At 53.5% G+C, this 24,740-nt stretch overlaps 1 protein-coding gene across 1 annotated transcript; it reads left to right on the forward strand.

The window, feature by feature from the left end:
• The first annotated feature begins 558 nt into the window (after positions 1 to 558).
• On the forward strand, positions 559 to 24,361 carry CACNA1F (calcium voltage-gated channel subunit alpha1 F). The gene is made up of 48 exons (XM_070502698.1): positions 559 to 617; positions 2,035 to 2,284; positions 2,661 to 2,766; positions 2,970 to 3,109; positions 3,360 to 3,502; positions 3,605 to 3,757; positions 4,364 to 4,560; positions 4,667 to 4,770; positions 5,387 to 5,568; positions 5,811 to 5,903; positions 6,017 to 6,110; positions 6,289 to 6,315; positions 6,469 to 6,629; positions 7,540 to 7,765; positions 8,687 to 8,894; positions 8,987 to 9,107; positions 9,223 to 9,304; positions 10,198 to 10,243; positions 10,430 to 10,481; positions 10,940 to 11,093; positions 11,283 to 11,412; positions 11,897 to 11,956; positions 12,096 to 12,202; positions 12,287 to 12,374; positions 12,794 to 12,901; positions 12,989 to 13,041; positions 14,057 to 14,203; positions 14,997 to 15,198; positions 15,286 to 15,444; positions 16,273 to 16,383; positions 16,626 to 16,709; positions 17,545 to 17,565; positions 17,772 to 17,900; positions 18,244 to 18,309; positions 18,573 to 18,664; positions 19,085 to 19,244; positions 19,479 to 19,606; positions 19,878 to 19,974; positions 20,168 to 20,270; positions 20,536 to 20,637; positions 20,814 to 20,944; positions 21,189 to 21,323; positions 21,576 to 21,745; positions 22,440 to 22,565; positions 22,667 to 22,794; positions 22,893 to 23,005; positions 23,388 to 23,585; positions 23,862 to 24,361. The coding sequence occupies exons 1-48, from the start codon at positions 593 to 595 to the stop codon at positions 24,090 to 24,092; spliced, it is 5,943 nt and encodes a 1,980-aa protein (XP_070358799.1). The 5' UTR covers positions 559 to 592; the 3' UTR covers positions 24,093 to 24,361.
• The last annotated feature ends 379 nt before the right edge of the window (positions 24,362 to 24,740 follow it).

Genomic DNA, 24,740 nt, shown 5'->3' on the forward strand with positions numbered 1-24,740 from the left:
CTTGATATCTGATATGGCAAGTTCTCATCTTGTTCTTTTTCAGAGGATTTTGGCTTTTGTAGGTCCTTTGTATATCGATATACATTTTAGAATCAGTTTGTCAAATTCCACGGAAAAATCTTTTTGAGATTTTGTTTGGGAGTGCATTGAATATCTAGACCACATTGGGAAGAATTGACATCCTCACAATATTAACTATTTCAATTAATAAATTTAATATATCTCTCCATTTAATTAGGGCCTCTTTAATCACTTGATAATATTTGATAATTTTTTTCCTTGGAGATCTTGCACATGTATTATGTTAGAGTTATTCCTATGTACTTTAAATTTCAGATACTGCTGGGAAATGATATCATTTTTCTCATCTTAGTTTCTAACTGTTTGGTGCTGGTATATATTTTGTACAAACATTTTTCAAAAATCAGCACCTTTCCAGTTGCCAGGCTCTGGCTCACAAATGTCCCATCTTAGCCCCCTGCTCACTCTCCCATCCAACCCTGTTGTGGCCCCGCCCTGTGACCTTAATCCCTCCAAAGCTGGGGGAAGTGAGGGGGCTGGGTGCAGATGGCTCTTCAACCTCGAAAGGAGGATGTCTGCATCTGAAGGCGGGAAAGGTGAGAGCAGCCTTCCACCCCTGCAGACCCTTGGAGCAAGCCTGGGCTCTGCTCCACCCTCAGCCCCTCTGACCTGCCCACTGCCCACTGGGACCCCACTCCGGAGAGCCTCTGGGGAACCAGAACCACATCACCCTGTTCCCATCCCAGCCAGCCTCAAATGTAGCCTTACCGCCACCGGAGCCTAACCCAAACACTGCCCACTATGGCCTCCCAGCCCCAACCACAGCCTTAGTTCCCAACTGAAACCCAGCCCCAATCCTGGCCCCAACCCCTATCTAGTGCCAACCCCAACTCCAACTGCAAAGCCAGCCCCAAGCTTAATCCTAACACAAACCTTACCTACCAGAGGGCAAACCCCTGTTAGAGCCCAAACCCCAATGTAGATACAGACCTTACCATGAGCTCTAAGGTTGCCTAACCTCAACCCCAACCTCTGGATGTCAATACTCTTAGTGAGTGGATCTCTGACCTTCCCGAAAGAGCGCAGATCCATTTTTAAGGACCAAAAAAAAAAATAAATAGAGAGAGAACACACAGCAGATGGTGGTAGTAGTTCATGAGGAGTCAGAGACTGCCTGGGTTTGACTCCCAATTCAGCCACTTCATCAAATCACTTAAACTCTCTGTTTGGATCAGTTTCCTCACCTGCAGAATGGGAATAATACTATGTGCCAGACATTCTTCTGAATGCTGAACTCATTTAATCCTCACAACAGCCCTATAATGTAGGTACTCTTATCATCCTGTTATACAGATAGAGAAATTGAGGCTCAGAGAGCTTACCTAATTTGCTCAAGGCCACACACAGCTACCAAGGGTAGAGTCAGTATTTAAACTCAGACAGCTTGTTTCCTCCAAAGCTGGGGATCTTAACCAGGCTAACCCACTGCCCCTGGAGACTGAAACAAGGCCATGGGAATGGCCTTAGCTGAAAACCCCAATGCAAAACTCAAATCCCACCCAAATTCAACTTCAACCCTAACCCTGATCCTAGTTCTAATCCCAACTCATTCAAATACCCGGTCCTAACCCTAAATCATATCTCAAGCCCACTCCACTCCTACCTGTATTGAAACCCAACCCAAAATCCACCACTCGAATTTAATGCTAAATTTGCCTCCAACTATAAACTTAATCCTACCCCATGCCAATTTAAACTCTACCCTGAAGTCTAGCACTGAACCCTACTTCACTTGGAAACGTAATTTCGCCCTCACTTCCCTATAAACTCTCACTCTACCCCCAATCAATTCCAATACCAACTCTTACCCCCCAATCCTTAACTCAGGTACCCCCAAATCTCCCTAATTTTACATGTTCTTCTCTCCTCTCAGATGGAAAGATGGGATCAGTTAGGAGGCAGCCATGATTGCCCCAATATCCTGTCCCTCCCTGACTCGGTTTCTCCATACAGACACCACCCCAGAGCCCAGTCCAGCCAATGGAGCAGGCCCTGGTCCTGAATGGGGGCTGTGCCCTGAGCCTCCAGCATCAGGGGGTGAAACCGGCGGGGCTTCGGGTCTGGGGACCCCTAAGCGAAGGACTCAACACAGTAAGCACAAGACAGTGGCAGTGGCCAGTGCCCAGCGGTCACCCCGGGCGCTCTTCTGCCTCACCCTGGCAAACCCCCTACGGCGGTCCTGCATCAGCATTGTGGAGTGGAAGCATCCTGAAAGGCTAAGGGCAGGGCTCAAGGGTGAGGGTCACCAGGGTACTAAGAGTCAAGGTTTGGGTCAGGGCTGGAATAGAGGAAGGCTGAGGTCACCAGGGATCAAGGGTCAAGAACTGGATTCAAGGGGAAGTTGAGAAAGGTGAAGGTCACCAGAGGGGATCAATAGTCAAGGACTAAATCATAACAAGAGTTGAGGATGCCTAAGGTTTCCAGAGGGGTCAAAGTCAAGGCCTTGATCAGGGGAGGACCTAGGAATGTCAGGGCTGGTCACTTTGGGATCAAGGGTCAACATTGGGTGGGGAGGGCCCCAAGGGAATGTGGAGGTTCTGAGACCACTCTGCCTGGGTCCTTGACTGTGTCCACCTGAGGCCCTTCGACATCCTCATCCTGCTGACCATCTTTGCCAACTGCGTAGCCCTGGGAGTCTACATCCCCTTCCCAGAGGATGACTCCAACACTGCCAATCACAACCTGGTGAGGCGCGCCCGCCCTGCCCCTAATCAGGCCCTGCCTCTCTCTGACCCACATGACCCTCCCCTGCCCAGCCCCACCCTCCGTCCGACTATACTCCAATCTCTTGCCACACAACCCCCCCCACCCCCCGCCCCCAACCTCCGTCAAACCCCACCCCCAAATAACTTCCCAATCTCCCGCCCTGTCCCGGGCTCCACCCCCAGGAGCAGGTGGAATATGTATTCCTGGTGATTTTCACTGTGGAGACTGTGCTCAAGATCGTGGCCTACGGACTGGTGCTCCATCCCAGCGCCTACATCCGCAATGGCTGGAACCTACTCGACTTCATCATCGTCGTGGTCGGGTGCGCGTCTGCGGGAAACACTCCCACACCCTAGATCAACATCTCACCCCGGGTCCGCTGAATTTGGGGCTCAGAGAAGGGACTGCTTCAGACTGCCCTCATTCGGCCGCCAGAATCAGGAATATTAACACATTTTAACCCTATTTGCATTTCCAGTTACAGCGACTTGTGCTTTTCCGAAGAGAAGTGAGGGGTGGAGGGGGTCCCCAAGGCCTGATCCCCGCCTCCTCGTCCCATGCTTCCCCATCAGGCTCTTCAGCGTGCTGCTGGAGCAGGGCCCCGGACGGCCCGGGGACGCCCCACATACTGGAGGGAAGCCTGGCGGCTTCGATGTGAAGGCCTTACGGGCGTTTCGGGTGCTGCGGCCACTGAGGCTGGTGTCTGGGGTCCCAAGTGAGTGGCACGACCCCCAGAATTGGAGGTGGAGGAGGGAAGCGGGAGGAAGGCTGAGATGACCCCCTCCCACCGACTTCACCTGCCCCTCGTTCCCCACAGGCCTGCACATAGTGCTCAATTCCATCATGAAGGCACTGGTGCCGCTGCTGCACATCGCGCTGCTCGTGCTCTTCGTCATCATCATTTATGCCATCATCGGACTCGAGCTGTTCCTTGGACGCATGCACAAGACGTGCTACTTCCTGGGATCTGGTCAGACAGTCCACCCCTCCCGGGACAGGACAAGCCCCCTCCACTGGCTCCTAGGCCCCACCCTGTTCGCAAGGAAACCCACCGAAATTCACAAGACTCCGCCCCCAGGCTCAGGCTCCACCCCCGGGCAAACAAGCCCTACCCGCTAAGGCCGAACTACAACCGCCCCCCCCTCGCTAATTGCTCCGTCGTATCACAAGACTTCACCCACAGGCCAAGGGCCTGCTGGGCACTTAAGACTCCATCCTCCAGGCCTGGCCGCGTATACTCAGGCCCTTCATCCAGACCCCAGCCCGAGCCTTGCCTCCACCCTTTTTTTCAAAAGACTTTCCCAAATTCCAAGACTCCATCCCCAGACTCATGCTTTACTGTTATTTAGAAGATTCTGCCCTGAGATTTACAGTCCCACTCTCCAGATCCCTGTGAGTGGGACTCAGCTTCCGGGTGGTTCAGAATCCTGACCCAACAGAGTCAGGGACTAAGGGATGCCCTTGACTTAGAAAAATCTAGAACCCTGAGTCAAACTTTCCAGGCGGGCGGGGCTCCAGGGTGGCAGCGACTGTGGGTGGGCGTGTTTCGGAGCCCAGAGCTCCAGTCTTCCCGCAGACGTGGAAGCGGAGGAGGACCCGTCGCCCTGTGCGTCTTCAGGCTCGGGACGTGCGTGCACACTGAACCAGACCGAGTGTCGCGGGCGCTGGGCAGGACCCAACGGAGGCATCACCAACTTCGACAACTTCTTCTTCGCCATGCTGACGGTCTTCCAGTGTGTCACCATGGAAGGCTGGACTGACGTGCTCTACTGGGTGAGGTGGACAGCGGGCACACAATGAGGTGGCTACACCTGCCTTTCCTCCTCCAGCTCAGGCGGGAGTACCTGCACACCCTGAGGGATGCATTCTCTCTCCCCAGATGCAGGATGCCATGGGGTATGAGCTGCCCTGGCTGTATTTCGTGAGTCTTGTCATCTTTGGGTCTTTCTTCGTCCTCAACCTTGTACTTGGCGTCCTGAGCGGGTGAGGAGCCTAGACACCAACCTCATCCTGCCCCTCAGCCCTGTCCCTTTTTTGTTCCTGGCAAACTCCTAGCCATCCTTCAAAACCCATCTGAAATACCCTTTCATTCATTCAATGAACATTAAGCATCTACCGTGTGCAAGGCACCATTTTAGGAAGGGAACAAAAGACAAAAATCCCTGCCTTCCTGAATATTACATTCTGGTGAGGAGAGAGACAAGAGCAACACACACAATAAATAAGTGTATGCATGTGTGTACATACACATGCACACACACATATATATGCAGTGTTTAGTATGGAATATGTGCTATGGAAAGAAAGGAAGGATAAAGATAGGAATGGGGAGATCTTGCAGTTATAAATAGGGACAGTCAGGACTGGCCTCCTTGAGAAGGTGTTAACTGAGTAAAAATGTGAAAGAGATGAGGGAGTGAGCCATGTGGATATCTGAGGAGAAAGTGTTCCAAGCAAAGAGAACAGCCAGGGCAAAGGCTCCAAAGCTAGAATGTGCTTGGCATATTCAAAGACAGCAAGGAGGTCAGAGTAGCTGGAATGGTGAAGGCAAGGGAGCCAGGGTGGTTCCCCTACCTGGCCCTCTATCCTCCTCCCTCAGGGAGTTCTCCAAGGAGAGGGAGAAGGCCAAAGCACGAGGAGACTTCCAGAAGCTGCGGGAGAAGCAGCAGCTGGAGGAGGACCTGAGGGGCTACCTGGACTGGATCACACAGGCAGAGGAGCTGGACATCGAAGACCCCTCAGCTGATGGTTCTGTGGTTGAAGAGGGCCGGGCCGGCCACCGTAGGCAACCCCTGGCTGGCCCCTTCCCTGCTCCATGCATGCCTCAGATGTGGGCTCCCCTCCCGAGAGCCAGCCCCAACCTGCAACAGCTCGAGGCCCAGCCCCCTGTTACGGCCTAGGACACAGACCCAGACTCAGATACCCTTCTCAGCCTGTACCCAGAACAAAGACTCCAAATAACGCCCCCCACACCCTAACCTGCCTTGGGTCATGCTCCCCAACCGTCCTCCCTGTCCCTGCAGGGCCACAGCTGGCAGAGCTGACCAATAGGAGACGTGGACACCTGCGCTGGTTCAGTCACTCCACCCGCTCCACACACTCCACCAGCAGCCATGGTGGGGGTCCAGCCAGATGGCGGAGGGAGGCGGGATGGGTAGGCAGAGGAGAAAGCCAAGGGCAGAACCCCAGGGTCTTCACATGCTGACCTCTATTTCCACCCTGCCCACAGCCAGCCTCCCAGCCAGTGACACCGGTTCGATGGCAGAGACCCCAGGCGATGAGGAAGAGGAGGAGGGGGCTCTGGCCAGCTGTACACTCTGCCTGTGAGGACCCCCCACCGCCAGCCCTTGACCCCTGACCCAGCTCAGAACCCAATACAGAGCCTCACCCCAGTCCTTACTTTAGCCTCAAACTTTGACCTCAGCCCCTGACCTCTGACCCCAGCTGCTGACTGCCCCTCAGCCCCTTTTGACGCCAACCTCTCACCCCTCTCTTTTCCAGAAACAAGATCATGAAAACCAGGGTCTGGTGAGTTGGGAAAATTATGTGACTCCTGGGTCCCATGACTTTGTGAGCTCTACCTCCAAGCCCCCCATGACTGCCAGGCTCCCCCATCTGAGCCCCCCAGGGCAGGCTTAGGTGGGCGATCTCAGCTGGTGGGTTCCCCCTTCCCCTCCCCAGCCGCCGCCTCCGCCGAGCCAACCGAGGCCTACGGGCGCGCTGCCGGAGGGCTGTGAAGTCCAACACGTGCTACTGGGCCGTGCTGCTGCTCGTCTTCCTCAACACGCTGACCATCGCCTCAGAGCACCACGGGCAGCCCGTATGGCTCACCCAGACCCAGGGTGCGCTCCCCACCTGCCAGCCCTTTTCCCCAGCCCCCAATTCCCTCCACCCCAGAAGTCCAAATCCAGGACCTCCAGGGTTCCACAGACCCCAGGCACTGCCTTCCCACCCAAATAAATGCAGAAGCCTCAGCCTGTCCCTCCCACCTTCCAGCTTATGCTTCTGTAGTGCTTGCTGTGTGCGTCAAGCTGTTCTCAGCGCTTTACATGTACTAACTCAGCTTCTGTTCACCACACCCTTCTGTGAACTAAGTACTAAAGCACAGAGTACTGAGCACCAAGGTACTGAAGAGTTAAGTGACTACTCTCAGGACTCAGCTAGTGAGCGGCAAGCCCAGGCAGCCCAACTCCAGAGTCCAGGCTCTTAACATCACACTGTCTGGACAAGTTAACCCTCCGTGTCTCAATTTCCCCATCTACAAAATGGGGGTAGTAATAGTATCCACTTCATGGAGTGGTTGGGAGGATTAAATGAGTTAAAGTGAAAAGTGCGTAGAACATTGCCTGGCCCAAATAAAGCTAACACTTGATAAGTGTTAGCTCTCACTATTATTCATTTTAACTTCAGCCCCAGCCTGAATTCTGAGCACACTTCTAATCCCAACCCTCAAACCAGCCCCAGTCCCAACTAAACCCCAAACTCTCATTCTGCCATTGAATTAGAGTTCTTCTGGACTCATAGAGGCTGACTGAGGCCCTCACCCAAACTCTGCCCCTTGCCCCAGCTCCAAACCCCTCAAAACCTCGCCCACTCTGACCTACGAACTCACCCCAATCCCTAACCCTAACCCCGTCATCAGCCCGCGCCCGGCCCAATACCAGCTACCTCAGATCGCCCCATGGCCCCTACCTCCTCATGTGTCACCACAGAAACTGGCTAGCCCAGTCACCCCTGCCCCTCTCCCCACAGAGTACGCCAACAAAGTGTTGCTTTGTCTGTTCACGGTGGAGATGCTTCTCAAGTTGTACGGTCTGGGCCCCTCTACCTACGTCTCCTCCTTCTTCAACCGCTTTGACTGCTTCGTGGTTTGTGGGGGCATCCTGGAGACCACCCTGGTGGAGGTGGGCGCCATGCAGCCCCTGGGCATCTCAGTGCTCCGATGTGTGCGCCTCCTCAGGATCTTTAAGGTCACCAGGTGTGTTTGGGGGGGGGATGACTGGGACCCCAAACACAGCCCCAACAGCTCCCATCCCAGCTTCAATGATAACTTAATCCGTATCACCATTCATTTAGCAAACATCCACCGAGTGCCTACTGTGTGCCAGGCACCCTCCCAGGCCCTAAGGAAACACCAGGAATCAAAGCAGACACAAGTTCTTGCCTTCATGAAGATTAAAGTCCATTGGGGAGGGTGTCTACTCCATCTCCATTCCCTTCCTCAACCTTAACCCCATCTTCAAACTCAACTCCATACTCATCCCCAACCCAAACCCCATCCCGAAACCCCAACCACTACACCATCTCTAACCTCAACACCCAACTGCTCATCATCTACAAGCTTGTTTATGGCCCCACACCCAATCCCAAGCCAACCCCATCTCCCTAACAGTCTCATCCCTAACTTGCAGACCCATCCCCATCACTAACCACAACCCCCACAACCCTAACTCCTAACCATTAGCCTATCTCCAACCAAAACCCCATTCCCAGCCCCAGCCCCAGCCCCAATCTCATCCCCATCCTCTCCTCTATCCCAACCTTCAACCGCAACCTTATCCACAATTCAGTCATCTACAACTCCCAATACTCCCCAATCCCTAACCCCAACACCAGTTCCAGTCACAACCTGAAACTTAATTCTAGCTTTACCAACTTCTATATAACCTCCATCCTAACCTCATGTCCCATTGCACCCCTAATGCCAACCCTAACCCCAAACTCACCCTTCCCCTCACTTCTTGTTCCCACCTCACCCCAACTTCAAAATCACTTCCAACCCTGACATCAAAGCTCATTTTAACCCAGCCCGCCCCGTTGCATCTCAAGCTGGAGCCCTGCCCTGGCTCCTAACTCACCACTGGACATGTCAACCCTGCCCCCTCCATCTCTGCTGCAGGCACTGGGCATCTCTGAGCAATTTGGTGGCGTCCCTACTAAATTCAATGAAATCCATCGCATCCTTGCTGCTTCTCCTCTTCCTCTTTATCATCATCTTCTCCCTGCTTGGCATGCAGCTGTTTGGGGGCAAGTTCAACTTTGACCAGACCCACACCAAGCGAAGCACCTTTGATACCTTCCCTCAGGCCCTCCTCACTGTCTTTCAGGTGGGGCCTGGACATCATGGGATGGGCGGGTTAAGAGGACCCTTGGGTAGGGGGAGAGTCCCAAGAGCTTCACGGTGACATCCCACCCTCAGATCCTGACGGGCGAGGACTGGAACGTGGTCATGTATGATGGTATCATGGCCTACGGTGGCCCCTTCTTCCCAGGGATGCTGGTGTGCGTCTATTTCATCATCCTCTTCATCTGTGGCAACTGTATCCTCAGAGGCTTGGGGGGCTGGATGGTGGCAGGGTGGGGAGTGGATAGGGGGACCTGAGTGGTCCACAGGCAGGCCGCTTCTCCATCCTTTGCAGCCTGAGCTCACCCCAGACATCCTGTTAAACGTGTTTCTCGCCATTGCTGTGGACAACCTGGCCAGCGGAGATACAGGCACTGAAAAGAACAAAGGCAGGTGAGGTCTGGCTCCACCCTCAAGACAGCCTCTCCCTGGAATCGCTGACTTGGACCCCCCACGCCGCCAGCGATGCCTCTGGTGGATGCCTAGCAACCCCTGCCCCCAGATCCAACCTATCAGTCCTCATTCATTCAACATCTGTTCGTTAAGCACGTACTTCGCACCAGGCCCTGTTCTAGACGCTGAGGAGACAGCAGGGGTCACGGTAGTTCCCTTGACCTTGCCTTTGTGGAGCTGACATTCTAGTTGGGGAAGGCAAGCAAAACACAAACAAATGAATATATAATATAATTTAACTAAACACATGTTAATAATACGTATCGAAGAAAAAGAGAGCGGAATAAAAGAATAGAGAGAGGTGAAGATTGCTATTTTGGTTAGGGTCATGAAGGAAGGCCTCCACTAGGGGGTGACAGTTGAACAGAGACCTGAGTGAAGTGGGAGAGTGAGCCATGCAAATATCTGGGGGAAGAGTGTTCAAGGCAAGAGGACAGCAAATGCAAAAGTCCTGAGGTATTAATATTCTTAACACATTCAAAAAAACACCATGGAGACACCATGGAGTGGAGTGAGCAAGGAGGAGAGGAGTAGGAGGTGAGCTCAAATGGGCAGAATAGGGGGCTAGATTAAGGCAGGCTTTCTGGGCCACAGTGAGGACTTTAGTCTTTGCTCTGAGTGAGAGGGAGCCATGGGAGGAGTGGGAGCAGAGAAGCGATGTACCAGACTTAGGATTTAACAGGATCACCCTGGCTGCTGTGGGAAGAACAGACTGTGGGAATGAGGACAGAAGCAAGGAGATTGTAAGAAAGGTGTGTTCTGACTGCAATGCCCTCCTCAGCCTTGCTTATTGGCCACAATCCTTAGCGATCACCCCCCATTTCCTCGCACAGGGAGAAGAGCACTGAGGAGAACCCCCACCAGGAGAATGGAGAGTTGGTGAGTTAGAAACCTGGGCACTGTCTACACCTCCCACTACCACCAATACCTGTCTATGTGTGTTTGTCTTTAACCTCCATCCTCTGCCTATTCATTCCTTCATTATTGCATCCCTTCCATGCCTCCCCTGTGTCCATCCCTTAGTGTCTTCCCTACCATCGATGACCCCCATCTTCCTGTCCCCAGGTGTCTGGTGGAGAGAATGAGGAAGAGGAAGGTGCAAAGAATGAAGGAGCAGGTAAGTGGGCAGGTCCAGGTGGAGGAGGTGTGGGACCTTAGGGACAGCACCCAGGCAGAACTCTTGACCCCTGAGACCTTCCTCTCTGGGGAGCAGCCTTTTCTGAGATCATCTTGCAAATAATGGGCTTGGTGTGGGGCCAGCAACATATGGGACATTGAGATTAAAGAAGAGAACACGTTCTGTTTTACTGCACAACTTCTCAGAGCCTTTATTATAAGATGATGTGTATATAACAGCAAGGATTGCTGTGTTCATTCAACATGCATTTCCTGAGCTCCTGTTCTGTCCCAGGCACTGTTCTAAGGGCTGGGGACACCGCAGTGAACAAAACAAACTAAAAGCCCTTCTCTGAGGAGCTGCCATTCTAGAAGGGAGATGGGAAGAATGTACTGTGTGACAGGCACTGTTCTAAGTGTTTTACAATTAATTCTCTTTTGATCTTCTTCTGGTGCCAGACATGGAGGAAGAGGAGGAGGAAGAGGAGGAGGAAGAGGAACAGGAGGAAGGGGGTGCAGGGCGTGTGGAACTCCTGCAAGAAGTTGTACCCAAGGAGAAAGTGGTACCCATCCCCGAGGGCAGCGCCTTCTTCTGCCTCAGCCAAACCAACCCGTGAGTGCTGGGAGCGGGCAGGGCGCCGAAGCAGGAAGGGCTGGGGCAGGTGGAGGGCCAGGGAGCAGCCAAGGCTCTGCCAGGTACACGCCCTGATGGATGCAACAGGGCCTGAGCTGTACCCCTCGGACTCCGCCAATCAACTTTGCGGTCCTGGGTTCTGACTATGGCCCATCCCCCACTCTCCAGGCTGAGGAGGGCCTGCCATGCCCTCATCCACCATCATGTATTCACCAATCTTATCCTGGTGTTCATCATCCTCAGCAGTGTGTCCCTGGCCGCTGAGGACCCCATCCGAGCCCACTCCTTCCGCAACCACGTAAGCCTTTGGCTGGGGGCTGAGGGGACACTCCCAGGGGTGTCCTACTAGGCACAAGCTGGGGCCAGGGTGGAGACAGGGAGAATACCCCTAGTTGGGCAGAGAGAGAGGAGGAATAATGGCAGTTGTCGCAGTGCCAGCCTTTACTGTGTATGCACCACACTTGAGGAAGCACCACGGAGGGGAATCAGTATTTGAGGAGGAAGCTGCGCTCAGAGAGGTTGAGCAGGCCGAGGGCACCCGTGTAGCTGGGTAGAGGCAGAGGAGCCCAAATTTGAACCCTAGTCTTCCTGATGGCCAAGGCTTTGGCTTGTAGAGAAGTCCTTGATGATGATGAGAGAGGGAGAAAGAAAGAGAGGGAGGGAGGGATGGACAGCAAAACTTACAGAGTGGTACACACGCATGTGCACACCCACACCCACACACACACCTAGGATTCCCTTCAGCCATGACTCAGTGGCTCTCCCTCTTTCTCACCCCGCAGATTCTGGGGTACTTCGATTATGCCTTCACCTCCATTTTCACTGTAGAGATTCTGCTAAAGGTGACTAATGGGCCTCCAATCATACCTCCAGTTGCCCCAACCCATGCTCCACCCAGAGCCCACCTCCCCTGTTTTCATCCCCAGCTTCCCTTGATATCCTCAGATCTGGGGTCTAGACTGATGTCCTCCTACCCCTCAGATGACAGTGTTTGGGGCCTTCCTGCACCGCGGCTCCTTCTGTCGTAACTGGTTCAATCTGTTGGATCTGCTGGTGGTCAGCGTGTCCCTCATCTCCTTTGGCATCCAGTGAGTGACTCTCTACCCACCCCATTCCTCCCAGAGAGCCAAGGCCAGGCCCAGGCTAGGGCCTGAGGACTGTCTCCTCCCCAGCTCCAGCGCCATCTCGGTGGTGAAGATTCTGAGAGTACTCCGTGTACTGCGGCCCCTCCGAGCCATTAACAGGGCCAAGGGACTCAAGGTAACCATGCTCTACACCCCCAGGCCCACAGGACCCCAGCCCTGCCCCACCCCTGGGGCCAGGATCACCAATCAAACTGACCATTTGCACTGATTCCTGACCACACAGCCTGGACCCGTCGTGTAACCACACATCCCTGACCACTGGCCATGTAGCCTAATCCATGTTCCTTACAAGTGACCATATATTCCTTACCAATGGCCACATTTCTCTGATCTAAGTCCCTGCCATGTGGCCACATACCCCTGCCTGGCAAACACTTATTCCTGGCTGATGCCCACACATCCCTGGCCCTTATCACCGCCCCTTGACCACATGTCCCCAGCCCAAGTCCCCGAGCCCCATTCATACCCAGAGTCCCTGCCCAGTGGCCACCATGGCCTGTGGTGTCCATTAACCATATCCGTGGGTTCCTGCAGCACGTGGTGCAGTGTGTGTTCGTGGCCATCCGGACCATCGGGAATATCATGATTGTGACCACACTCTTGCAATTCATGTTCGCCTGCATTGGCGTGCAGCTCTTCAAGGTGGGAGAGAACACTGGAGGGAGGCCCAAGCACGGGTCAAGGTCGGGGGTGAAAGATGAACCTGCTTGACAAATATCCTCCCTGCAGGGGAAATTCTACAGTTGCACTGATGAGGCCAAACACACCCCCCAAGAATGCAAGTGAGTACCTGAGACCCCGCCCTCCGCGGAGCCTAGGACCCCTCCCAAAGGCCATAGAGGCCCCTAGATCTCACCAAGGCCCCTGAAACCCCTAGAGCTTCCTCCCAAAAACTTCAGAGACCCCCCAGATTTTATCAAGGCCCCCAAGATCCCCAGAACTCCCCAAGACCCCAAGATACACCCCCAGAAATCCCCCAAGAACTGCAGAGGCCCTCAGATCTCACCAAGCGCTAAGAGGCAACCCAGGACCTACCCAAAACCCCTCTCCACATTCCCCAGAGCTGCCTACATTCCATTCTGGATTCCCCAGCAATCCCCAAACACCCCCCCATCCCCCTCCACCGCCCTCCACTGCCAAGTACCTGTTTTCACCTTGAGACTCCTGTGGAGGGTAGTGGTTAAAAGCATGGGCTTTGAAGTCAGACACTCTTTGTTCAAATCCATCTCATGAGACTTGGTACATTTCTTAACCTTGCTGAGTCCCATTTTCCTCAACTGAAAAATGAGGATTAAAAAGAGTGCAGCTCACACAAGGTTGCTGTGAGGAGTAAATGAGTTACTACATGGAGAGTGTACTACAATGTAAAGTTACTACAGGGAAAGCCTAGCACAGTGCCTGGCATATACTTAGTGCTGATAAATGTTGGCCATTATTAGTATTACTTTTTCCTGGGTGGTGATGATGATGATGATAACAGTGATGATAGCTAACATATATGGTACCAACTATGTGCCAGAGACTATTCTCAATGACTGACTTAATTAACCCATGTAACAAGCCAGGAAATACGTTCTGTTATTACCCTTATTTCATAGATGGGGAAAACTGAAGCACAGAGAGGTTAAATGCCCAAGGTCACCCAGCTAGTAAGCGGAGTGGAGGGGCAGGATTTGAACCCAAGCTATCCAACTCCACCACTGTGCCCTACTGCCTCCCTGCTGGAGGCAGTCCCGGTCCCCTTTCCACAGCTCCCCACCCCTCCTCCCCCACCCAGCCTGTCTGCAACATCCACAGGGGCTCCTTCCTGGTCTACCCCGATGGAGATGTGTCACGGCCCCTGGTCCGAGAACGGCTCTGGGTCAACAGCGATTTCAACTTTGACAATGTCCTTTCAGCCATGATGGCCCTGTTCACCGTCTCCACCTTCGAAGGCTGGCCTGCGTAAGGGGCAGAGCCCCAGGGGTGGGCAGAGGAAAGGGCAGGAGTCTCTAGGGGATTGGCTTGGGATCTCCTGGGATATGATGAAGGTCTCTCTAGGCTGAATAGAGTTTTCTGAGGACTGGTGGATATACAGAACTGGGTAGGGGTCTTCCAGAAGTTGCCAGGGGGTGCTTTGGGGACGTGGGGGGGTCTCCAAGAATTGGGTAGAGGTCTCAGAGGGACTAGGTGGAAATCTAGAGAGAACTGGGTAGAATTTAGGGGGGACCAGATAGAGATCTGGGGGGACTGGGCAGGGATCTCAGAGGAGATGGAGCTGGAGATACAGGGGTTTCCGGAGCGCTGCACAAGTCTTCAGGGTACTAGTTGAAGTTCTTTGGGGAGGATGGAGCAAGGAATTCAAGTTGACGGGACAAGGGATTTAGAGATCTTTGGGGGCCTGTGGGCGAGTTCTGGGGAGCTGCGTGGGGATCTCCGGGTGGCTGGGGAAGGGGATTTGGGAGTCTGTTAGAACTTAAGGAATTTGGGAGTCTTTGAGGGCCTGTATGGGGACTCTTTGGAGGGCTGTATGGGGATCTCTAGGTCTCTGGAGGGCTGGGACAGGAGATTTTGGGGTCTTTGATGGCCTGGTGGGGGTCTCTTGGGGTATATGTGGTGGTCTCAGGTGGTTAGGTCAGGGGACTTGAGGGTCTTTAAGATGCCAATCAGGAGATTCTGAGGTGTCTGTGATAAGGTGTTTGGGGGCAGGTCTGAAGGGGCTGGGATATCCCCTCACCTGCCCCCACTGGCTCCCCAGGCTGCTATACAAGGCCATCGATGCACACGCAGAGGACAAGGGCCCTATCTATAATTACCGCGTGGAGATCTCAGTGTTCTTCATTGTCTACATCATCATCATTGCATTCTTCATGATGAACATCTTTGTAGGCTTTGTCATCATCACTTTCCGTGCCCAGGGCGAGCAGGAGTACCAAAACTGTGAGCTGGACAAGAATCAGGTGACTTCTGACCCCTAATCCATAGTAACCCCCTACCTCCTTGCCTTGGGACCCCACTTCTCACTCATGTCCTACACCCATATGCAGCGCCAGTGTGTGGAGTATGCCCTGAAGGCCCAGCCACTCCGCCGCTACATCCCCAAGAACCCACATCAGTATCGCGTGTGGGCCACTGTGAACTCTGCTGCCTTCGAGTATCTCATGTTCCTGCTCATCCTGCTCAACACAGTCGCTCTAGCCATGCAGGTCTGAGCTTCACACTCTAACCTCTTCCACACCTGACCCTATTCTGTCCATGCAATCCCTTGGGAACTGTTAGGAATGCTTTAGGTTGCAAGTAACAAAGCCCCCCCAACTGACAGAGACTTAAGCTATAAAGACATTTCCCATGTTTCTTCAAATCTAAGGCCAACAATTGTAAGTTGCATCCTGATTTCAGAGATGTAACAATGTGAAAAAAAAAAGTGGCAGATGGCTATTGTAAGTTGCCATTGATTGTGAAATGCATCCCACTTTTAGAGATTCTAAAATGTGAAAAGATGTGCATCCTGGAGTCAATGAAATATGGTAGTTAGCTCACATAACAGGAAGTGTAGAGGTAGGCTGTCTGCTCATTGCTTATCAGGGACCCAGGCTTTATCTTTCTGCTTCACTATTCTTGGCTAGTTGGCTTTTATTCTCATGATTGTTGCTTCATGATCACAAGATGACTGCCACAGCTCCAGGCACAAAAGCCACATTCAAGGCAGGAGAAAGGAGGGAAGCTTGCAGTAGGGGGCTCTCCTCATTTGAACCTTTTATCGGAAAGCAAAAATATTTTTCACAGAAGCCACCCAGGCAGCAGTAGATTTATGTTTCTGTCTGGTTAGTCAGAACTAGCTCCAAGGAAAGCTGGGAAATCAAGAGCTGGGCTTTCCAATAACCAAAATTGGAGGCAGTCATTGTAAGAGGTTTTGCCAACCCATAGTGCTACCACATCCCCAGACTCACCTCAGTCCAAGCCAGAAGATATTTGGTTGGGGTGGGGGTGATCTCTGCCTCAGGCTCTGTCTCACATCTGATTTCCTCCTCCAGCACTATGAGCAGACTGCTCCCTTCAACTACGCCATGGACATCCTCAACATGGTCTTCACTGGACTCTTCACTGTTGAGATGGTGCTCAAAATCATCGCCTTCAAACCCAAGGTGCCCTCCAGCCCTAGACCCACCCACAGTGGGTTAATTCCTTGAGGTGGAGCTCATTGCAGAGCTCTCAGTGGGGGCAACAGCCGGGGAGTCATGAGACTAGGGAGTGAGAGGGATCCAGATGTAGGCCCATCGTATGGTCCAAGCCAGATCCCTGCCTCCTCAACGCTCCCTACCACTACTGGCCCCCTACCCTAGCTTGCTAGCTCTAAGACAGGGCACTTCTTTCTTTCTGCCTACAGCATTACTTTACCGACGCCTGGAACACGTTTGATGCTCTTATTGTGGTGGGCAGCATAGTGGATATTGCCGTCACTGAAGTCAATGTGAGGACTGGCCTCTCCACAAACCCACTCTCCCCCTACTAACTTTCCCCCAACTCAACCCCGGGGCTTTCTTTCACATGGGTGGGTGGCTCCCACTCACATCCACCCCACTCCTAGAGACTCAGTACTCCTCATTTTAGCTCTGTCTCTTCTGAGTCCCCATTGGGTTCAGCCAAATCCCCCTCCACCAGCTTCCTTATTCCATTTGCAACCTATCCTCTGGATCCACCACCTCCTAAATGACTATCCTGTTATTTCTATTATTTCCTTCATTGCCTCTACATCTCCCTCCATTGACTCCATCATCTCCACCAACTCCTGCTTTGGCTCCATCATCTCTTCTGATTCCTTCATTGGCTTCATTTCCTCCACTGACTCCATTGTCTCTGACATTGGGTCTTTCACGCCTCTGTCATCACCACTGGCTGCACTGTTGGCTCCATCATCTCCTCCATTGGATACTACATGGTTCTGTCACCTCGACTGACAATGCTGCTCCTTCTATATCTCCATCACCGGCTTCTCCATTGGGTCCTCCATCGGTCCTCTCATCTCCATCATCTCCATGAAACCACTGGCTCCATCATTTCCTCCATTCACTCCAATATCTCTCCTCCATCATCTCCTGAACCCTCTCCTTTCCCTTCCAACCTCATTAACTTGTCCCACAACCATCTTGATCCACTACCACATAATCTTCCCCATCGTCCCTTGCATAATAACTCTACCATCCATTATCCCCTATATCTGCTCCATCATTTCTCCCCTTGTTCACTTGGGCCTGTGATCTCATCATCTCCTCTGTTACTTCTGTCTTGGCCATATCTCCCTCCAGAACGGTGGCCATCTTGGCGAGGTAGCCCCCACCTCACCACAGGGATTCTCTGCTTATTTCCACACCCACCCTCCCTTCCTTTCTTCCTCAGAGTCCTTAGAGATGCTCCCTGACCACCCCGGGGCTTGAGTCTGAGGAGTTTGGGGGCTGGGAGGGCCAAAGCATGAGACAGGGAGGTGGCTGGGGCAAATGTAGACTGAACATATCCACTACACTCCCAACCCCAGAGCTCTGAGGACAGTTCTCGCATTTCCATCACCTTCTTTCGCCTCTTCCGAGTCATGAGGCTGGTCAAGCTTCTCAGTAAGGGTGAAGGGATCCGCACATTGCTCTGGACATTCATCAAGTCCTTCCAGGTAACTCCCCATCCCTTTGACTACCTCTTGCCCCCACCTCACACCTCTCAGCCTGCCCTTTTACCACCTCCAGATCTACATCTCCCAGCGTGCCATACCTATCTGCAACTTACCATTTCCAGTTTTCTCTTTTCTAGGCCCTCAATTCCCAACCTGCCTTGACCTCACTGACCTTACTCTTGTATTTAATACTGTGTCCACATTTGGGAGACACTGGTAGTCATAAGCACTTTGGGGAGGGACCACATCTCTCAGCAGGCCCAGGCTTGAGGCAGCAGTGCATTCTGGGGATTACAGTTCTCTGCCTGGACCTGAGTGTCTATCCTCCTCTCCACCCCCATAGGCCTTGCCCTATGTGGCTCTTCTCATCGCAATGATATTCTTCATTTACGCAGTCATTGGGATGCAGGCAAGTAGGGGCCCTAGGGAGCATCCCTCAGGTACTCTTCTGCTGAGGGGGGTCGGGTAGGAATAGCCCCAAAGTGGGGGTGGTGGGTGGAAAAACAGACAGACAAGCTGGATAACCCTGAGTCCACACATCTGTGAAACGGGATCAGCAGTGCGTGCTCGTCAGGGTTGTGAGGATCCTTTGGGTATTAGGAGTTGTGAAATGGGTGGGAACCTATGGGGGCATGGGTTCACCCCTCTGACACAGGCTATGTCTGCCCACAGATGTTTGGCAAGGTGGCTCTACAGGACGGCACACAGATCAACCGAAACAACAACTTCCAGACCTTTCCACAGGCTGTGCTGCTTCTGTTCAGGTGACATCTATCCCCTCCCATGCCACTTCAGTCCCCAGCATGCCTTTAGGTGCCCACACACCCTCTCTGGGCCCCAGACTGCCTGAGCTGTGGAAATAACAGGGCAGCATGGGGCTCCATATTGCCTGAGACCTTTTCTGGCTGTGATCTGAAGAGGCTTCTAGAATATTCTACCCTCAGACATCCTTTTTCTGGCTGTAAGATGTATCCCCTTCTTAAGTCTCAGTGCCCCATCTGTAATATGCAAACATGACTGTCATCAACATGGCCATGCCAGCTTTCGAAAATATTGAAGTGCTGTCTGTGCCGGATGTAGCTCCTGGCAAGACGTGGATCATCTCACCCCTCCCACCCCCACAATGCCACTTGCTATGACTTCATAGCCTCCTCTCCAGGATGGCACCCATTTGTGATCCCCAGGTGTGCCACCGGTGAGGCATGGCAGGAGATAATGCTTGCCAGCCTTCCCGGGAGTCGCTGTGACCCTGAGTCTGACTTCAGCCCTGGCGAGGAGTTTACCTGTGGCAGCAATTTTGCCATCGCCTACTTTATCAGCTTCTTCATGCTCTGTGCCTTCCTGGTGAGGATCCTTTCCCCACAACCACCACCACTGACATGGGGGCTGGCCCTGACGGGTCCTGGGATGAGGTGGGGAGCCCAGATCTTCAGAGTGGGTGAAAGGGCTGGCCTGGCGACAAGATCAACCCAGGGACTCATGACCCAGTGACCATATGAGCTTACCTCAGCCTCCCACCAACCCCTCACACCTTGCTTTGTCCTTCACCTAACCGCCCCCCTGCTCACTGGCCCACAGATCATAAATCTCTTTGTGGCCGTGATCATGGACAACTTTGATTATCTAACCAGAGATTGGTCCATCCTGGGCCCCCATCACCTCGATGAATTCAAGAGGATCTGGTCCGAATATGACCCTGGGGCCAAGTATGCCCTCTAACCCATACCTGGGATCCCAGGGACCAGTACACTGCCCCACACAGTCCTTCAGCCCCCAAACCTCTGACCGATGCCTCTCGTTACCCAGTCAGTAGATGCCCCAAGGTTCCCACTGCCCCTGTCCTCTGCCTCCCTTCACCCCAACTGCCCTGGGATATTGGTGGGGGGAGGTAGTGATGAGCTGGCGGAGCCTTGAGAAAGGGCTAGAGGGGGTGTCTCCAATCCAGTGGTGCCTCCCACCCACCCCTACCTGCCCCAGGGGCCGCATCAAGCACCTGGATGTGGTTGCCCTGCTGAGACGCATCCAGCCCCCACTGGGATTCGGGAAGCTGTGCCCACACCGAGTGGCCTGCAAGGTCTGTGCACCTCCCCACTCAGCCCTCCTGCCTCTGAGAGGGCTGTCCACCACACAGCAGGGATGCGCAGGGACCCTGCCTTGGGTGGGGAGCAGATATTTGGTTACATCCTCAAAGGTTTCTGCCCCTGGGCATTCGTGCCTGCATCCCCGGCATTAGCTCAAAGTGGGTTCCATGTCCCTGGTATGCACAGAGACTTGTGGCGATGAATATGCCCCTCAACTCAGATGGGACGGTGACATTCAATGCCACACTCTTTGCCCTGGTTCGGACATCACTGAAGATCAAGACAGAAGGTGTGTGGGAGGGATGGGGAAGGGGCAGGAGCGGGAGGGCCCCTGGGGAGGGTACAGAGAGCAAACTCGTTGAGTGACGGACCCCACTCCTAGCTCTGAACCTCAAAATGGGTGACTTTGGCTTCTCCAGGCATGTTTTCCCACTTGTTCGATGGGGGCGGTGTGTGGCTGCAGTAGAAGCTTGTGAAGCCCCTTCCAACAGTGAGGGAATGGTTGTGAAGGGCTCTTCCTATTGGCTCATGTTGCACATCCTCTCCCAATGCAGGGAACCTGGAGCAAGCCAATCAGGAGCTTCGGATTGTCATCAAAAAGATCTGGAAGCGGATGAAGCAGAAGCTGCTAGATGAGGTCATCCCCCCTGCTGACGGTGAGCTAGCCCCACCGCAATTCCTTGAGCCCGCCTCTGAATGTCAGATGGTTGCTCTCATCACCACAAAACCAGCACTGGCTGAAGGGGAGGGGCGAAGGGATGTCCATGCCGTGGATAGTGTGGGGGAAACAGAAGACCCCTGTGTGACTTTGCCTCCTCTCCTTTGCCCCCAGAGGAAGAGGTCACCGTGGGCAAATTCTATGCCACATTTCTGATCCAGGACTATTTCCGCAAATTCCGGCGGAGGAAAGAAAAGGGGCTACTAGGGACCGAGGCCCCCCCAAGCACTTCCTCTGCCCTTCAGGTCTTCAGAGTGGGGCCTAGGGTGGGTGGGGGTATGTGGGAACACTGTGGCTGAGGCTGACCACCCTCTTAATCTCATGGAACCCATGTCACAGATGAGGAAACTGAGGCCTCAGGACCCACAGAGGGTCAGGGGTGGCTGAGGGGCCCCTTCCCCCACCCCCATGCCTGCATGGGAAGCCTGCTCATGGACGGAGTGTTTAGACCCTGAGCCGTTCTGCTTCCTTCCTTTTCCACACCCCTAGGCTGGTCTGAGGAGCCTACAGGACTTGGGTCCTGAGATCCGGCAGGCCCTCACCTGTGACACAGATGAGGAGGAGGAGGAAGAGGGACAGGAGGGAGAGGAGGAGGAAGATGAGAAGGACTCACAAACGTACAAAGTAAGGACAAAAAGTTTTCACTCCCCAAGGGACTCTTGATTGTAAAACATTTCCTCAGTCCCCTGAATGACTTCGACACTGCCTCTGGGGAGAAGCCCCCTGCAATAGACAAATGTTTATTTGGTACCTACCATCCACTGGTGGAGGGCAAGACCCAGAGTCAGCCCCTGGGGAGCTCATTGGAGACACGCTATATGACCAAGTGACTTAGATATAACACAGATGCAACACTCAGTTCTGTGACTTCCACAGGCCTCGATGGGTTCCCAGCCCCCATCTCGCCGGAGCTCTGTAATTTCTGTGTCTCTGCCTGCTGGGGACAGACTTCCAGATTCACTCTCTCTTGCACCCAGTGATGACGATGGGGGGGCTCCCAACTCCAGACAGTCCAGTGTGCCCCAGACTGGATCCCACACCCACAGGTATGGTCAAGGGCCTGGGGGAAGATTGTGAGGGAAAGCAGGGACCAGCCACTGTATTGGGGTAGTTCACAGGGCATACGAGGAGGACCTAAGAGGGCTTTTGAATAGAAATTTGGGAAGGACGGTGGGGATTCACGGGCCCAGGTAGGAATAGAGAAATTCGTGTGAGAAAGGCAATGCAAAGGTTCAAGGCAAAAAGCACATGGTGTGGAACTAAATGGATTTAAGTTCAAATCCTGGCTCTGCCATTTGCTAAGTCACCTTGGGCTAGTCACTTAGTCTCCATGGTCCTCAATTCCCTTGCCTGTGAAAGGGGGATGATAATGGCACCTTACTGCCTGGGGATGGAAGGATGAAACGAGGTCACATCTAGCTTTTACAGCCTCCTTCTCAACCCCTCAACACACCTCCAATTCTTATGTTGAAGATGTCTCTTCAACAGGCCACCTTTGATTTTTTTTTTTTGAAATGTTGGGTCCTTCCAATGAGACAAACATCTATTAAAGGAAAGGTCATGTCCACTTTAAAATGATGACAGGTTAATTTTATGTTATGTGAATTTTTCCCAATAAAAGCAAAAAAGTAAAAGCCCAGTGTTTCTGTAGGAGATGGGGCATGGAATGAGAGGGAACCAGGGGTCCAGGGCCACATATTGGGGCAATCTGGTCTGCCTAACTTGCCTCACTTTCCCCAGGAGAGGCTCTGGAGTTCTCATTTTCACCATTCCCGAAGAAGGAAGTTCTCAGCCCAAGGGAACCAAAGGGCAGGAGAAACAGGATGAGGAAGAGGAAGTCCCCAGCCAGTACTCTGGCCACAATACGTAGGATGAGCCCATGAGCCATGTGTGGGAGGGCAGGACTGATGGCACCCCATCGCCCATGGCTAGGCCTGAGCTCACCCCCAGCCCTCCTTCCCACACAGGCTCTCCTACCTAGACGAACAGGAAGGGACTGCCCTGCGCCCCATCCTTTTGCCACCTCACAGACCCCAGAGATACGTGGATGGGCACCATGTACCACGCCGCCGTCTGCTGCCCCCCACGCCTGCAGGTGAGAGTGGGTATGGGTCCTGGAAGCCCCCAAGGGGAGAGGGCTGGGGAGGCACTGACATTACTCTTTGCCCCCGGTGTCCCCCACTCCATCCCCAGGTCGGAAGCCCTCCTTCACCATCCAGTGTCTGCGGCGCCAGGGCAGTTGTGAAGATTTACCCATCCCAGGGACCTATCACCGTGGGCGCAACTCAGGGCCCAGCAGGGCACAGGTGAGGCGGCGGAGGGGTTGGGAGCAGCCCAGGCTGAATTTATCAAACACACTACATGTCAGACCCTTCTAAAGAACGGGGCACATATGAATTCACATGATCCTCGTTATACCTGTGAGGTGGGTACGGTTATTAGCCCCAGTTTACAGATGAGGAAACTGAGGCCCAGAGAGGCTTACCCAAGATCACACAGCTAGTAAGTGGCAGAGCTGAGATTTAAATCCCGCTCTTCCACGCTCTTAAATAAACTCAAGTCTAATTTACACACATTCGGTTCGACTCCAGTTGTGTTTGGGGGGTAAGAGGTAGGCACAGGACTGAGTCCTAGACCTTCACGTCCCACCCATCAATCACTGTCCCCATGACGTTTCCTCTGGTCCAGGGTTCCTGGGCAACTCCTCCTCAGCGGGGTCGGCTCCTATACGCCCCACTGTTATTGGTGGAGGAGGGCGCAGCGGGGGAGGGATACCTCGGCAAATCCAGCGGTCCGCTGTGCACCTTCACCTGTCTGCATGTGCCTGGAACCCACTCGGACCCCAGCCATGGCAAAAGGGGCAGTGCCGACAGCCTGGTGGAAGCTGTGAGTCCAGAAGGGGCACGGGCAAGAGGGATGTGGAAGAAGGAGAGGTGGGAGCTTGAGAAGGAGGGAAAAGGGGTCCCCAGTCTCTGTGTTGTGCATGTAATGATCCCTTTGCTTTGTGACTCCTGCTCAGTATGATGTGGCACCACCAGCCGCCTGCTGATTTCCCTGCATGCCCTCATGGATACATCGTTTATCCACACTGACCTCTCTGTGCACTCTGCTTCATCTCCATGCTGTACTCTCTGTCAACACTGATCCCATCTGTGCCCCTAGGTGCTCATCTCTGAGGGCCTGGGCCTCTTTGCCCGAGACCCGCGCTTCGTGGCCCTGGCCAAGCAGGAGATTGCAGACGCATGTCGCCTGACACTGGATGAGATGGACAGTGCTGCCAGTGACCTGCTGGCACAGGGAACCAGCTCACTTTATAGTGACGAGGAGTCTATCCTCTCTCGCTTCGATGAGGAAGACTTGGGAGATGAGATGGCCTGTGTCCATGCCCTCTGAATTCCCACCTCTCCCCCACTGTTCAATAAACCTCCTGCTCTCCCTTCCCCAGAGGGAGACGGGCATGGACCACACCCCTGGATTTTGGCATCTTTGCACTGGGGGTCTGGGGCTGCCTGGAGACCCCCATCCATCCATCCCCTGTTTCAGCCCTGAGCCACTGCCCACACGCGGGTATTTCCAGAAACCAGGACAGCCAGGCCTGATTAAAGTATTCAGCGTCAGGGAAGGAGGGAGGAGGAGGAGGAAGAGACAGCAGCCAAAAAAAGCTGGAGACAGAGTGGGGGTGGAGGGGAGGGGGGGGGCACTGGACAGAGATGGATAAAAGAAGAGGGAGAGCATGTGTAGGGGCTTGGATGAGGAGTCGGGGGAAAGTCAGAGAGCGGGTCAGTCAGGTCAGACTAAAGGACAGATGGATGGGAAGGAAAGGGTAGGGAAACCCAGAGGAGAGTCCTGCCAGTAGAAAGGCCTAGGTTGGAATTGGCCTGGTATGTGATGCATCTTAGGCAGAGGGGTTCTCTGATAGCATCGGGAATTTCAGGGAGGCTAAACTGGAATTGCTCTGTCTCCCACCTTCTGCCTAGAAAAAGAAAATCTGAATCCATAGGTAGACAACATGGGTGACAGCAAAGGGCGAGGTTCCAAGCC

Source organism: Equus asinus, chromosome X, assembly GCF_041296235.1.
Source record: "Equus asinus isolate D_3611 breed Donkey chromosome X, EquAss-T2T_v2, whole genome shotgun sequence".
In the NCBI taxonomy this organism is placed as follows: Eukaryota; Metazoa; Chordata; class Mammalia; order Perissodactyla; family Equidae; genus Equus; species Equus asinus.